Raw genomic sequence first — 17304 nt, 5'->3', positions numbered from 1 at the left:
ACCAACAAAGACCAAACACACATGAAAATAAATATAAAAAAACAAAATAAATGTGAATTCAGTATAATTGAATTTTTGCAAATTACTCTATGCATTTAGAAAAAATACTTATTTTTAAAATCTACCCCTTTATATTTTTTTCCTTTTCATTTTTTATTAAGAAATTTTCTAATCACTTTACATACCAACCACAGTACCACTTTATATTTTATAATAAAATTATAATATACCAAAAAGAGAGATGAAAATAAAGGTGGAAGTAAACCTCTATTTTACTTATTCAGTATTTTTTTATTCAATGGTGTTTGTGCTCAATTTAAGGTCCTCATTCAAACTGGGTGAGTGTCTTCCTATTTGCCATGTCTTTGACCCCAACACTCTCCATTTTGATCTAACTGGCTGTGTAGAAAACACTGAAGATTTATGCCCAATATTTTTCTTTCTTAAATAGGACATTTTTTTTACAGGTGTTTCAAAATTGCAGCTGCATTCAGTCTTCAGGAAACGCATCTGCAGTCCTTGGGCTGTGTAAAAAAGGCCCTGACTGTACTATCAGGCTGCAGTACTTTTTAATCATGTCAGTAATTGGCTGTTTCATCTACTCGCTAGCAGCCATACCTGGATATATGGTTCTTCTGAGGTAATAAGTGATTTGTTCATTTATCTTTCTATCTTTTTTCTTAGTAGTATGTGCATATGCAAGTGTATGATGTTTCTCTCTCTCTCTCTCCCTCTCTCTCTCTCTCTCTCTCTCTCTCTCTCTCTCTCTCTCTCTCTGTCTGTTTCTCTCTCCATGTCTCTCTCTCTGGGGGGGGGGGCTCCTGAGTGCCACTAAGAGCACAGGGAGGTCAGAAGACAGTGTTGGGGAATCAGTTCTCTGCTCCTCTTGTTTTGAGGCAGGGTCTCTCTTCTTTCTTCTGTTGCTGTCCTGGCTGTGTACTCCAGCATACCAGGCCCTCAAGTTCCCAAGCAATGCTGTTTTTTCCTATTTCACTATGGGAATGCTGGGGTTACAGATGTATGCTCCTGAATTGAGCTTTTTAACTATTTTTTTTACATATGCTCCTGGGTTCTGGTTCATCTAGCCTTTCTGGCAAGCAACTTTACATACTGAGCACCCCATCAATGCCATTTAGATTTTTTTTGGTCATTTACTGAAATTCCATTTCCCAAGAAAGACTCTTGGAGTCAAGGTTCCCAGAAATTCAATGCTCTGAAATACCTTTATCAAGGTTCTTATACTGAGCATTGCTATATTTAACAGCTATTTAAAGTTTTCTGGAATTTTCCTGCCTGCCCTTTCCTATTTTCCCTCCTTATGTATTAAGCCTACATTAAGGGACATCTTGTTTTGGCAGGGAGAGAGGAGTTGTTTAGGACTCATTCCCTAGACTCAGCTAACTGACTGGCAGAGTGTGAAACCCTCTGTGTAAAAGTGACCAGGCTCCCTTGACATCCTGAGCTCAACCTGTCTTTAACAAAAAACATGAATGCAGTGATAGACACTATCTAACCAGGAGACATATGAATGCAATAACAGATACTCAGCTTTCTAAGATAAAGTGTTAAAGTTTCAAAGCCAGTTTTCAAGGTATTTTTTATTAAGTAGGTATTCTTTCCAGCCTAGCAAACTTCATACCCACTAACAACGGGGAAGCAGTTCCCTCCCACACAAACACCTTTTCTTGTATCTTTGGGATTCAGAAGCAATGTTGAGTTAACCACAATGTTACATACCATTTGATGATTTGTCGTATTTTATCCATAGACTGGACCAAGATTCCTACTCGCTCCTTCCTTTCCCTGTGCTTTTCTGTTACCTTGCCAACACTCCCATTCTACCCCATCCTCTTCTCCTTCTACTCTTTTTCAAAATCCTTGTCCCCTTTCCTCCTCCTTTGCTTCCCCCCTCTCCTCTCCCCTTCTTCTCTTTTTCTCTCCTCTCCTTTCCCCTCCCCCTTTTGTTCCCTTCCTCTCCCCTTCTCCTACCCTCCCTTCCCTTCTCTTCCCTTCCCCTAATTCTTCCTTTCCCCTGCTTCCACACTTCATAGATACTCACTAGGACAAACTTGTTATCTGTCCTTACATTTTCATTTTCCTTTGTAAGATGTTATGTTCCTATATTCACACAAATGGAGATGTGGTATATGCCTTGTTCATAGGTTCACAGGCAGATAAAGGCACCAGTATTGCTAGCTCTTAAGACTTATAAGTGAGAGAGTATTGGCTGTGACATACATCACCTTATCACATGCCAGGCTGATTTAGCTGATGTGGCTACATGATGTTTTCTTTCTCCTTCACTACTCTGGTGCCTCTGTTTCAAAGCAGCGTGCTCAGTTGATAAGGATGAGTTTTCTTCATAGACGAGGATCATTATAGTTGAAGGGAATTGTCAGCAGTTGTACATTCTTGTTAAAACCTCCAAACACTCTCAAGGTCTGCTCTCCTGTTACTGCATGCCTGTTCCTACTTCCATGACTCACTGTCATGCTCTTTACTTTCTCAATTATCTTACCTTCTGACATTGACTCTTCACTAGGTATGAAAGTGTGGCTTCTTGATGTTTTAATGTATGGTTTTAAAAAGCATTGTGTGTGTGTGTGTGTGTGTGTGTGTGTGTGTGTGTGTGTGTGTGTGTGTTTGTATTCCATGGCATGTATGTTGAAATGAGAGGACAACTTGTAAAATTTGGTTCTCTTGCCACCATGTAGGCTCCAGGTACTGATCTCAGTTTGTCAAGCTTGGTGGCAAGCAGCTTTACCCACTGAGCCATCTTTTAGGCCCTAATGTATGATTTCTTGATTTAATGAAGTTAAGGTCTATTTAAATTATTTTTTCTCATGTTTCTTTGCTCGTTTTTGCTGAACTGATGATTGCGATGTCAATGAGGGATGACACAGTCCTACTGTGTGCACAAAATCTTTACTCTTCTAGTCTGTTGTGTTTTCTTGAACTCTTCATGGAATCACTTCCAAAATGAAGTCTCAATAGTTGCATTTATTATGCTTTTCTTACCCATGTGTATTTGGTGAGGAAAGACAATGTTTTAAAAGGACTTCTACATTCCTAATTTATAAGAACATTTGTCAGATTTTAACCTGACTGCATTATAAGTCTCCCCTTTGTATGTAATTTTCAAACCATCTCATCTAATTTTGTAGGCAGTACAGGAAAGACAAAGGTCCAATGTTTTTAACTTTGTAAAACAAAGGCATTTTTTTCTTTTTTTGGGGGGGGGGAGTTGAGACAGGGCTTTTCTGTGTAGTTTTGATGCTTTTCCTGGAACTCACTCTCTAGGCCAGGATGGCCTCGAACTCACAGAGATCCACCTGGCTCTGCCTTCCGAGTGCTGGGATTAAAGGCGTGCACCACCACTGCCCAGCTAACAAAGGCACTTTCTTAATGTCATAGTCTACATGATGGAGTCTTCCTTCTTTGTTTATCTGTGGGATCACCTTTACTATACCTTGAATTTTTATATAAAATATGGTAGGTTTTTTTGTTGTTTTTTTGGTTTTTTGAGACAGGGTTTCTCTGTGTAGTTTTGCACCTTTGCTGGATCTCACTTTGTAGAACAGGCTGGCCTTGAACTCACAGAGATCCACCTGCCTCTGCCTCCCGAGTGCTGGGATTAAAGGCATGCGCCACCACCGCCAGGCTCAGTATTTTTTTTTTTTTAATCAACATGACAAAATGCCTGGCAAACAACTTAAGAGAAGAAGATCTATCTATTTGGTTTGTGGCTTCAAAGTTTTGGGGATAGCATGGTGTTCTCCATGGTAACCAAAAAACTGTTCATCTAGGTTAGCAGCCAAGGTTAAGGGGCTCCACCCTGCTTTACAAGTGTGGAGGTCACAGGACAGCTTTCAGAAGTCATATTCTCCTCTCTCTGTGTGGACTTAATAGTAGAACCGTATTATCCTCACTTCAGAATGAAAAACGTAACCATTAGGATCACGAACTACACCTGTCATTGGGAGGATGCTAGGACAGATATGGGTTTGCATGATGAACTTTTATTTATGTATATGTATTTTTCAGGTGTATCAAGTCTGAAGAGAAGTCACTTGGAATTGGGTTACATGCATTTTGCACAAGAATATTTGGTATGAACAATTTCTCCATCATATCAGACCAATATTAAGTACTTAGTAAACCAATTAATTTTCACTCAGTAAAAAGATAGCAGCTCTCTTGCCAACTCAAAACACAACCCTCATCTTAAAGGGAGTAAGAGACTTTGATCTGGAATCAAACATAAGTCATCATAACGGGAACAGAGATTCAGGTCATCCGAATATCAGGCTCCAACATGGTGACAGTTAGTTATATTTATAGTTGGAGAACAAAGGAAGTCATTAATACAAGACTTCTCAAATATATCTAGTGGGTTGGTGAGAGCAAAGCATGGAATTCTCTTCTGTAGGCTCAGCTGATATCTGATGACATTCTTAGTGTTTGTTTGAGTGGAGGCTAGCAACCTGTTAAGTGAATATATCCCACCAAAGGCTTCATGTGATAGTTACATGGGTGTAAAGTCAGACAGAGGGAGGGGCAATGCATGATCAATATGAAAGGTAGTTTGTCTCTGGATCTACACTATCCCAATTGTCCTCAACCAGGAGGTCCCAATGATCTGGTGGCATCTTCAATGAACATGTGCTGTACCCACTGGAGTTCACAAGCACATGTGTTTAGAAATGGCAACTTGTAATTAGTCTGAGAATAAGGTAACTGCAGACATGAAAAAATATTTCCCCTTGTCTTTAAAGAGCTTACTTGAACTTAATTACAAATTTGATCTTTTATATCAAATAAATAAAAATAAAATAAAATGGAAAATGTTTTTGTTAGATGTATAGAAAACCAGAACAAGACATTTCAGAAAATACATGAAGCTCACGGCTATGAACTCAATAGATTCTTTCTTAGCATCTTATACATAGTTTTCATATGTTGTGATCTAGAAACTTTACATTACCTTATAATTTCTAAACATAAGTGTAGCACTTTTGATTCATAATTTGTTATGTTGGTTTTTAAGAGAAAAAAGTGAAGTACTTCCAAATAAAATAACACATCTCTCTCTTTTCTCTCTTCCTGGCAATGGGTTGTTTTTCTTTCTCTTCTCACTGCAGCTGGCATTCCAGCACCTATTTACTTTGGTGCCTTGATAGACAGAACCTGTTTACACTGGGGGACTCTGAAATGTGGAGAACCAGGGGCGTGCAGGATGTATGATATAAATAACTTCAGGTAAAGATAATCTTTAACTATTTTCTTGGACTTCATGTGCATGAGTATTTGCATGCATGTCTGTCTGTGTGAGGGGTCAGATCCCCTCGAGGTAGGGTTGCAGGCAGTTTGGGAGCTGCCATGTGGGTGCTGGGAGTTGAACCCAGGTTTTCTGGAAGACCAGCCAGTGCTTTTAACTGCTGAACCATCTCTCAGACCCAAAGGTAAAGATAATTTTTGAGACCTACTTTTGTAGTGCATAAAATTTCCCCATTCATAATCTAACATTTTTCTTGAGTGATAAGATGGCATTTGGCTTCATTTTCAGAATGCATGTGGATGGTATAACTTCCTTATTTTGTATTTTAATATTTCCCATTATTTCTAAAATGTTTGATACAATTAAGCATGTGTGGGTTTCCTAACCTAACCTTTCATAATACTTTTAAAAGGGAGCAGGTGTCTGTGTAGAGGCCCTGGAGCAGTAGGGGGAGAGCTGCATCTGGAGCTGAGCTAGCATAGCAGAACACTGGAGATAAACAGGACAGCAAGATTCAGAGACCAATGGCACTGTTGGTGGAAACAAATCTCTTGGCTCCCACCATCCCATACCTATGAACAGAGAGAAGGACTTTTCCCTTCCACAGGGGTCAGTATGGCAGTCCCAGCACATTCAAGCAGCAGGGATTCTGACGTTCTAGCTCCTGGAAAGGTCACAGCTCTCTCATGCCTGCAGCCTGATATAATAAGAACCCAAATCTGTGGACGGCCCTTGCAGTTTAACAGCATGCCAGGTGCTGTCACCAGGGGCCTCCTTGAGAAGGGGCCTGCTACCTGAATTTGACTGATGGTCTCGTCTCTGGGAACCCACAGATGCTCCACTGCACTTAGTGGTTGTCTGCCTCATGGACATTACCTGGCTCAGTAGAGCAGTTGTGGTACAAACCGGCTGAGAGTTTCACAAAGTGGGAGGATGCTGTCACACATATACATAACCGAAACCATTAACCTCAAGAGCCAGCAGACCAGGGGGCCTGGCCTCTGAGATCCGGGCATTGCTGCTGTTTAGACTAAAGGCAGTTACCTGCATGGTTCCCACCACTCTCGTGCTTCACAGGCCCCTGTCACTAACACTATAGGAAAGAACTGTGGGTTCCCTGCTGACCTACACACAGAGGTCATGACAGTCTGCTTAGGCTGTTACCTTGCTGTCCCTATAGGGCAGGAGGCCCCAAAAACCCCACAGAGAACCTGTGTTTGCTACAGACTGCACTGTGCTCCTCCTTGCTTGTAAAACCCCTTCTGCCAAAAGGAATTTTGGCTCTCTGAAGGTATGACCCAGTTCTGTCTGTTTCTGGGTGAGGAGGATACTGAAAAATTCTGGGAAAGAAAAAGTGCTGGCTATTTTCCTGTCCACGAATGTGTATGGCTGGGGTGGCTACTATCCCATTCTCAGCCTGGCGTGCCTATAGTAAACGTGTGGAAGGCCTCAACTACTTCTGTCAGTGTGTCTGCATTAAAGCTCCAGTTGCCTTGACGTCCCCAGAATGGTGGACAGTAACCTAGAATTATGAGCAAATTCACCCTTTCTCCCTCAAATTGGTTTTGACAGGGTCTTTTATAACAGTGGCAGGAAAATAAACTAAGATATTTGTTAATCTATTACCCATCTAGAAAAAAACTCAATTATATTTCTAGACTGTTATATCTGGTCTTAAGCATCTATACATATATACTAAACTTATACTTTCCCACTGTAGAAGTAGCCATGATCATATTTATATGCTTATATAGTTTAGGATTTTCTACCTAAGGAATGGTACCACCCACTGTGGAACTGGGTCTTCTTACCTCAATTAATGTAATCAAAATATCTCCCAGGGATACATTCACAGGTTACACATTCACACGTGAGTCCTTCACTAAAACTTCCTTCCCATGAGATTATAGATTGTATTAAGTTTACAACACTATTCATCACACTAGATTTTACTATAAACATTGAGAAAATGAAGGAATTTTTCATAGTAATTTAGAAATGTTCATATGTCAAAAATTTCCAATATTCATTAAGTCTGGAAATTTAAGGCATATTTTATCAAATTACAGGGAATGAAGTTTTAACAGTTTACAAGTTCTTCTAAGAAAAGGTGAAAGGGAAAATTACCTAATTCATTTCAGGAAGCTTCTGTAGTCTTCATGCTTAAACTGGACAAGTTCAGCAAATGGAAAGGATTTGGGGCTAAAGAGATGGCTCAGGGGTTAAGAGCACACATTGCTCTTCCAGAGAACCTGTGTTTAATTCCCATAACCCATATTGGGCAGCCTACAAGTTCCTGTTACTCGGACTCCCCGGTATCCAGGACTCGTGGACACATATCCACACAGAAACCCAGCACATACACATAGTTAAAGGTAGCAAAATGCTGTAAGATAAAGTAATTGATTGCAAAAGCAAGCTTCTGCATGAAAATTAACAAATTGAATCTACTAAATGTACAAATGAGTAATATGATTATTTCAGATACAGAATGATTCCAGTATCATAAAATCTATTGGTATAATGCAGCAAACAAATGCTGAGTAGAAATCTTGAAAAGTGACTGTATGTTGTTCTATACATGTGTTTTATACATGTGTCATCAAAATCAGAGCAAACAAAATAGAAAAGAGTAGTTCCCTTTACCTGATAGAGGTTTTTTTTTTCTTTTGGCTCGTTATTTAAGGACCATATGATAATGGCAGAACTATGGCTGAGTGTGACGTAATGGCAGAGGACAAATGGTGGCAGAGTATGAGGGGGCTGGTCATGTTGCATGCTGTATTAGGAACTTCATTTTCAGCTAAATCTTTCTGAAAACATTCTCATAGGTACATCCAGAGATGTCTCTCTATAATGATCCTACATCCAGTCAGGTTGACAATGGAAACTAGCCATCATCAAAATGAAGAAAATGCATTTAAGATTTTATGTTGGAAAAAATTTTGACATTCTACTAAACAGACTTAATAACTCAGCAAAATAGATTATATAAAGTACATGGGCAAAGTAATCACCTGATGTTTTCTTCCAGGAATAAATGATCTGTAAGGATATAGAAAATTAGCTTCAACTGAACTCATTAAGAATTATATTAATACAGATTAGTTGTTTTCAATAGGAACATTTACATCGGCGTGCCTGCAGCACTAAGAGGATCAAGCTTTTTCCCAGCGTTCTTCATTTTAATACTCATGAGGAAGCGACAACTCCCTGGGGAAATTGACTCTTCAGAAACTGAACTTGCAGAGACAAAGCTCAAAGAGAAAAAAAGCGAGTGCGTGGATGTACACAAAAGTCCTGGGGTTGAGAATGATAGAGAACTGAAAACTAAGCTGTAATGAGTTTTCTATTGGCCTGCACAAGCCCATGACAGAGTGTGCATTTGGTTCTTTTGAATCATGAGAATATTATACAAACTCATTTCTTATCCTTAAGGACCTCAAAAATTATTTTACTCATGATAAAAATATTTACTGGTAGCATTATTAGAACATTGGGGTAGCACTTAGGATTTTCCCAGGAAAGTCTATGGTGACCCAACACTGAACTTTAAAGCTGTCTTCATTTTCAAAGAGCATTTTCTCTTTTAACTCAATCATAGCAAGTGGATATTTCTCACATATCTTCAGAAAGCATTAAAACTTGTCCATTTCTGAAACACAATTCAATTTCATTAAATTTATACTTCAATGTTAGAGGTATTTAGAGCTGAAAATTTACATCTTGGTTGTGTTACATTGGGATAATTTATTTAAATTTATCTTTTCTATGTACAAGACATATGAATACCTCTTTACCTATTTAGGAGTTGTAAGCTCTCTTTTTTATTCTAGACACGATGCTTCCAAAGTTAGTCTACTCATTAATGTGACATCTCTTGTTTTCAGTCCCTTCTTCGATACTCACGTCACATGTTTGATCATTTTGTTAGAGCACTGATAAATTTAATCTGGCTATTTAAAATCATGTAGCAAAGATGGTAGGAACTTTTGTTCCCCTAGAAATTCAAATCTGGTAATGAAACTTTCTTAAAAGCAAATATTTGAGAAAACCAAGCCTTTCAAAGGCCCTTTTGTAGAGATGGGGCAATATGTCATTGGTACAATGTTTGCCTAGTATGTAGGAGACCCTGGGCTCAACAACAATGTAGAATTTACTACTCATAATAAAATAATATATAAAATAAAATAAAAATAAAGACTGGGTGAAGTGTTGATGTTCTCAAAAAACTACCTTCTCATGTGCTGGTGGCCTCTTTGGCCCAGTGTTCATTTTACTCATGTATCTTCAAAACACGTGGATACAAATATTCAAAAACATCTTAGAGTAAAACCATGTAACAGGGGCCAGCTGGATGCCTCAGTGGAAAGGGGTGTTTGCTGCCAAGCCTGACAAGGTGGTTTTGATCCCTGGGACCAAGAAAGAAAACCATCTCTTGCAGGCTGTTCCATTCCCTCTTTTCTTGTACTTCCTCATCTACAAATAAATAAATAAATGAAAAAATGTAGAAAGTTGTAAAGTGTGTCTTTTGCCATAAAATTGTGATTAATACAATTTAAGGTGCACATTAAAAACAAAATCAAGTTGTGGTACTTTGTTAGAGAACTGTCCCTCCTAGGCTCGGGAATTTGGACATTTGGGTTCCAGTTGATAACTCTGCTTGGGGAGGACTAGGAGTGCACCCTTAGTGGAGGAAGTGAGTCACTAGGCTGGCATCAATTGGTAAAAGCCTCACCTACTTCCAGTTCCCAATGTTTTGTGTCTTGCTGGAGAATCTGAAATCTCAGCTTTCTGCTCCAGTCACCATGTCTGCTGGTGGCTGTCAAGCCTCCTTGCCATGAGGGACTTCTATCCCTCTGGAATCATAAGCAAAAATAAACTCCTTTCTTCCACAGGTTGCTTTGTGGTGTTTTATTACAGCATTGAAAAGTAACTGATGCAGAACCCATCTTACTTCGTGGCTGATAAAGAATGAAGAGATTTTAAGGAACAACAAGCCTGTCTGTTGTTGTCGAGCCATTGTTCACGATAATAGCATGATCAAAACTATTTCTTTCTGTTCCTCATTTTACTTCCCTTGGTAATGAAAGTCCATAATATAAAAATGGCATAAATCCCTAAAGATGGGGAGAATGAAGGAAGGAAAGATGAGGGGTGGAGGTCAATATGCTGTGGTTATCTATGCATAATAAAGTGAACACATCTACCTGCTAGAGCAGAATGCAGGCAGCCACAATCTGAAAAGCTATTAAAGGGAACCAGAATGTTTATGGGAGAGTTGACAGTTTCTGTTAATGGAACTGAAACCAATCCACTTCCAAGAAGAAAAGGCTTATTTTGCTCCAGAGGTCTCCAGCTATGCTCACCCAGCCCTGCTGCTTTGGAGCTGTGTCTATACAGCACATTGGGGAAGAAACTCAAAGGAAGGAAGTTGGGGACCTCATATTGACCTGGAATCTGAGAGAGGGATGGAAGTGGCAAAGGGCCTAGTATCTCTTTAAGGGCTTATGGCCATGGACCCAACTTCTTCCTTCCAGGCCCCACCTCTTAATGCTTCAACCACCTTCCAACAGCACCTTGCTGAAGACTAAGATTTTAACACATTGGGGCATTGACCAAACGCAAACAACGGTGGAGAGAATGTAGACAACTTAACTGAAGGGCTTTCTGCAGTTACCTTCATGTTATGATTTCCTGAATTAGTGAGTGTGTCCTAACCATGAAAATGTCATGGGGATGGAGAGAGCTCACCCTTAGGAGCATGTGCTGCTCTTGCATATGTTCTAAGTTTGGTTCCCACCACCCACAACCACCTTTGACCTCAGCTCTGGGGGATGATGTCTCTGATCTTCAAGGTACATGTGCTCACATGCATATACCCAGTGCCTGGGACTCACTCCTTATGAAGGAGATAGTCTTTCACTCTAAAAGCACAGGTTCTTCTTTGATAGTTAGAAACAGTGAAAGCCCACTGCAGGACCCAAATGTTGGTTTTAACATTTTCATTTTTTGAAGCAGTTTCCCACTTTTTAATCTCAGACCAGCATCGTCTTCCTCCGCCCCTCTCTAGTGCAGGGATTACGAGTGTGTGCCACCACACTCAGTGCAATCCACATTTCTCATCTGTTGTCATCTCAGGGATATTATCCCTTCTTTGAAGCTGTAGCACACATGAACACGGTACTTCAAAGAAATGACTTAATGCTTTAAAGAGTTTTGCCAGTGTTTCCAGACTTTTCTTAAAAAAGAGTTAAGATTAGAATTTGGTCTGTAAATCTGAAAACTAATAGATTTAAGATAGTAGAAAACATGATCTATCAATGCAGGGCAATCTCCATTTGAAGATGTTCTTGACAGTGATGGGAGCAGACTGTAGAGTTCTTCACATTCAAGTCATGGGGCTGGATTTTGGGAACTGATTAGTGAGCAATAACAGCACCTTAAGCTGTTCTAAATGGAACATTGTCTTTTTGAGTTAGCTGAAAGGACCACCACTCCTCATGAAAAACACACCGGAATCTGAGTTTGTGTCCTAGATGCAGTATTGCTTCCCCCAAGAAACCTTCCATCTGAAGATGGTGAGAGAATGCACACGACTATTCAAACAGTCATTGGAATGCCGGGAAAGGGTGACAAAGCCAGTGTAAGATGTGCTATCTCCATTTTAGGTATTTTTAAACTTAATTGTTTATTCATTCTTTGGGAATTTCACATTGCATACCCCAATCCTGCTCACCTTCCAGTCCCTCCGTATCCTCCCCTCAATGCTGCAGAATGTCTCCCCACACTAATTAAAACAAAAAGCAAGCAAATAAAAAATTCCACCTCACTCCTCTGTCTTTCCAACACCTCTCCATTCATGTCAGTGTCATCCGGAGCTGTGGTGTGCCACACAGTTCACCCTTCTGTCCAATCGACCCCGCCAGCAAAATGATCAGTGCAATGAGTCTTTGCTCTGCTCCAGGGCCTCTGGTGCACCATCATCACTGGACCTCACTGAAATTCCTCTTGAATATCTCGCTGTCGCCCAGAGTCAGGGAGATCCTGTAGTTATCATTCTGCAGGACAAGTTCCTTCATGCACTCCAGCAGGTCACAAATGAGGTAGATGTTAGGGTGGGCCAACCCAAGGCCTAGGATGTGGGTCTAGGTAGTAGCCAAGCTGGTTGGTCTGGGACACTGGGACCACCCCATTGCTGTGGATACCACTCTATATAAATAAAACACTGATGGCCAGTGACCAGGCAGGAAGTATAGGCGGGACAAAGAGAGAGGAGAATTGGGGAAACAGGAAGAAGGAGGAGAGACACTGCAGCCACTGCCAGGACAAGCAGCATGTGAAGATGCTGGTAAGCCACCAGCCACGTGGCAAGGTATAGATTTATAGAAATGGGTTAATTTAAGATAAAAGAACAGTTAACAAGAAGCCTGCCACGGCCATACAGTTTATAAGTGATATAAGCGTCTGAGTGATTATTTTATAAGTGGATTGTGGGACTGCGGGGCTTGGGGAACCTGGAGAGAAGCTCTCCAGCAACACCCCATCCTAAGATGAGTGGAGAGAGAGCCCAAGTTCAGGAATAGACAGGTAGGGAAACTTAGGCTGTACTTATCTGGAGGCCATTTGACCTCTGACAGGTGGATTCAAGTCGATGATTTCTTTAACTCCCTAATTCATAAATGTTTTAGTTAAAAAAGGATAAATGTTTTAGATATATTAACATTATCAATGTACTGAAATCCACATTGTAGAAAAAGCAGTTAACATCTGTCTTTAAAACCGCAGGAGTAGACTCATGTCTTTGAAGTCCTAGTGAAAGCTTCAGCTTTGGGATAAAAAGCATGAACATTATTTGCTCTGTTTCAAGAGCAGGATATATAACTCGGACAGAGATGATTTTAGCCCAGTGAAAAGCACCTTTAAGTATACACTTAAAAAACAAAGCAAAGTTAAAATCTTGAGCTTGTGACTGACTTGTAAGTAGTCAGTGCTCTACTAGAACTCCATTGATCAATGTTAAAACTGAATCTTTGAAATCTCAGTGTAACAATAGCATAGAAGTGGACAGACAAATCTGAAATAACTCTCATGATGTATATAGCCTAAATTATTTCTTAGACTCTCGGAACTTATTTAAACTTTTATATCCTCAGACCTTGCATGGACTTTCAAAAAATCTAATCATTTACCAGAGACATGAGTAATTTTTACTTAGAACAATCATTGCAAAGCATGCTCCTTTTGGGGACAGTTACACATGAAATCTGTTTATTCTTTTATATGAAACCTGCGAGGAAGGCAAACCTGTCTGCCTTTTCTTTCTTTTAATTTTACTTTTTTACAACTCAGCTGCTGTTTCTCTACCTTCCTCTCCTCCCAGTCCTTACACTACCACCTCCCCTCTGCATCCCCTCTTCCTCTCCTCCTAGTCCTTTGCCCAACACCCCTATGCCTGCTCCCCATCCAGCCCTCCTCCATGTCTATTCAGAAAAGTGCAGGCCTCCCACAGGTATCAAACAAACATGGGATATTGTGTTGAAGGTGGGATGAGGCAACCCAGTATGAGGATAAGGGTTGCAAAAGCCAGCAAAAGAGTCAGAAATAGCTGTAGTCAGTTTTCCTGTCCTGAACACCTGCTCCCCATCATGGCAGCTGCTTCCAAATTACCACACAGAGATTTAATATTATTTATAAGTGTTTAGTCAATGGCTCAGGCTTATTACTAGCGAACTCTTATATTTTAATTAACCCATATTTCTATTTATGCTTTGCCACATGGCTAATGGCTTGTTACCTCATTTTCTACAGAGCCTGCTTGCTTGGCAGCTGGCTGACATCTCCTCTACTCTGGTCTTCTTCTTCCCAGAGTCCTCTGTTTCTGGCTGCCTCACCTATACTTCCTGCCCGACTACTTGTCTATCAGCTTTTTATTAACTAATGAGAGTAATGCACATTCACAGGGTAAAGAAGGATTATTCCAAAGCATTTCCCCCTTTTTGTCTAATTATAAAAGAAGGTCTTAACTTCAACATAGTAAAATTATATACAACAAAAACAGTTATCAAGTAAGAGTTGCAGTTACAATGTTGTCCATTTGTATTTAGCAAAATCAGAGAAAATACTCTATTATCTATCTTATCTGGGAGAGTTTAAAGTTTTATATCTAATTTACATCTTCTTACAACTTAGAAAGCCTTAACTACAACTATCTAGTCTTTAGCTTCATCAAAGACTTCAGAATGGTGAAATGTTACCTAAGGACAGGGACCTCAGGCTGCCTGGATAGTTACTCAAGCTTCCTCTGCAATATTGGAGCATCCAACCTTGGCCTACAGGCCTAACATATCTGACAGACCTTCCTATGAAGGTAGGAATTCTGAAGGACTGTCCTACATTACGTTGGCAAAGTTTTGCAGTTGACTTTTTTTGTATTCTCCTGGCTCAATTTGGACAGTAATTGTCAGCAATTGCGGCAAGGGCAGTTTCTTGCCCCACTGGCCAGTTTTTGCCATAAAGAAAACAAACTCCCTGTGGAGTATCTTTGATGCCTATATCTTCTCTGAAGTAGATTAGTGCTGTCTGGAGAAGATATGTCTTACTGTCATGAAACACCTTTGGTTATTAAACATATTAAATGCCATATTCAGTAGATCTTTGAAGTGTTTGAAGACCATATCTCTGTCTAAATATAGCTGTTTAACCTTGAAAATATACTTAACGTGAGTATATGTTTTATTATAAATGACTATTAAACTGTATTTCTTATTATGCATTGAATTTTTAAACTTTATAAACACAACCCACACAAAAGTAGAAATACACACATAGTATAACAAAATTAACTTTAAATTTATATCCATAAACCAAAATCCATACCAATGTGAAATATTTAAGATTAATAGTTGCTTTTGAATTAACGTAGATTCAATAATCTACCTTTTTCTCCCATGTTTCTGTATCCTATTTCTCCCTTTTCTTTAGAAAGAGATCTTTAAATCTAACTCCTTTTTTTTTAACATGACCAAGAATAACTTGCAACCAACCCCCCTAAACAAAGACAAACTTCTATAATTAATTTTTTTGGGGAATGTGGCACAGTTCTTGATACTACTTCCTGTTGATTGGGGGAACTGGTAATCTTTGGGGGATCCTGAGAAAATTCAGGATTATGGTCAATTCCTGACTGGAGTATTCTGTTAGGCTGAATCAATTCAGTTAGCAGCCTTGAAGCCCTTCTGGATGTTGGATCATCTAGGCCATTCAGTTTTTATTGGTGTGTGGTTTCCTTACTCTGAAAACACACAAAATTTTAATGGTAACATACATATCTATATTAATACAAGTATAGACTATCCATTGTACACAAATCAGCCAAAGATGATTTTTTGTTATGTGTTTGAGCAGGTAAAATATATGTTATATGCTTTATAGTTTTCATAGGTTTAATTTTTATGTATGTAGCCAGGATTTCAGGGGGTCTTTCTGGATTAAATCTGATTTTCCTTAACATAGAATGAATCCATCACCTCTTATTTCCTGTGGAAACAAAAGCATACCCTCTCTCCCAAGGTGACATATCTTTTGACTTAATTTTGAAGTGAAGATAATTTTAAAATCTATAAGTTGGTTTAATCTAGCATTTTCCATATTCCAAGGTCCCTTCTTAGCCAAAACTTTCAAACACAATAATATATATAATCAAGACTCTGTGTATTTTTCATATTTACATGGCTTATTTCCTTTATATTACTTTATTTCCCCTTTTAAAGACTTAATTTTGTTATTTTAAAACTATTTTTAAATCGAAGACTGTATATACTTATTCTCTTCTCTCTTCCATGCCTCTCTCTCTCTCTCTATATATATATATATGTGTATATATATATATATATATATATATATATATATATATACATACATACACACCATGACCTGTTTAGAGGCTCCTTTTATCTGAATCTGTCCTTACTGCACATCTGTAACCAATTCTGTCTGCATGAGCAAAAACAAAAAACAAACAAACAAAACCAACTGCTCAGATCATGGCATGCTTGTACTGGCTCTTCCCCTGTTGTTCCCCGAGCGTCTAATCTCATGGCTGAGGCATATTTACTGCCAGTTCTGGGAGCCGTGTTTATTGTCCTAACTCTGGGAAGTTTCTGGGTCCAGCCAGACACAGAGTAGATGACACCAAATGCTCATCAACACCACATAAGTGTTTGCTGGTAGGGACTCTCAAAAGATGCCTGTCTTTGTTGCTAGCACTGAGCCAGAAAGCCATCTCTTAAAGGAGCCACACCTCTCCTTGCTGCCAGCAAACAGAGCCTACCAGAGAAAAGACAGTTACCATGAAGCTGCTCTTGAGTCCATTTTTGTGTATAGAACCCATTTTAAGCATTTTTAGGTCTTTTATGGTAACTCCTACCCAACATTAGGCCACCATAGGTAGTTGGAAACTTTCCTATCCTGACTGCCCATTCCCCATCCCAGTAGCTGCTTCCAAATTACCAAATTTGAAGAGCTCAGGATTGTTGGTAGGTAACTCTTACATTTAAATTAACCCATATTTCTATTTATGCTCTGCCACATGGTGGTACCTTTATTAGCATCACAGAATCATCTGTTACTCCCTGGGCATCTGGCTGGTGACTCCTCAGACTGTGTCCTTTCTCATCCCATCATTCTCAGTTTGGCTTTCCTTCCTAACTGTATCCTGTTCAGCTATTGGTCAGTCAGCTTGTTTATTAAACTAATCACAGTGACATATATTTACACAGTGTAGATCATAAGAAACTATTATGAGAAATTACACACTAAAATACTGGAAAGAAGAAGAAATAGATGAATTTTTTTAAACACAATTGGCTCACCAAAATTTAATTTAATTTAAGTAGATTGAAAAGAAAAGATAGCTCAGTGACAGAGTACTTTTCTCACATGCACAAAACCCCAGGTTTAATCCTCAGTGCAAGTACATAAAACCAAAATGAATTAATTAGAATGAAATTGTAATTCAGAATCTT

At 39.2% G+C, this 17304-nt stretch overlaps 1 protein-coding gene across 6 annotated transcripts in view; it reads left to right on the top strand.

The window, feature by feature from the left end:
* Positions 1–9792, top strand: part of LOC102909681 (solute carrier organic anion transporter family member 1A5) — a 96267-nt gene extending 86475 nt beyond the window's left edge. For all 6 annotated transcript variants that reach the window (XM_076568211.1, XM_042274260.2, XM_076568213.1 and 3 more), the window contains 4 exons: positions 468–640; positions 4045–4109; positions 5142–5259; positions 8400–9792. In XM_076568211.1, the coding sequence (XP_076424326.1) occupies positions 468–640; positions 4045–4109; positions 5142–5259; positions 8400–8619 (576 nt within the window). In that variant the 3' untranslated portion in view covers positions 8620–9792. The remainder of the gene's footprint in view (positions 1–467; positions 641–4044; positions 4110–5141; positions 5260–8399) is intronic.
* Positions 9793–17304: the final 7512 nt, after the last annotated feature.

Source organism: Peromyscus maniculatus, chromosome 3, assembly GCF_049852395.1.
Source record: "Peromyscus maniculatus bairdii isolate BWxNUB_F1_BW_parent chromosome 3, HU_Pman_BW_mat_3.1, whole genome shotgun sequence".
NCBI classification, from domain to species: Eukaryota; Metazoa; Chordata; class Mammalia; order Rodentia; family Cricetidae; genus Peromyscus; species Peromyscus maniculatus.
This window is presented reverse-complemented; position numbering and strand designations above follow the sequence as displayed.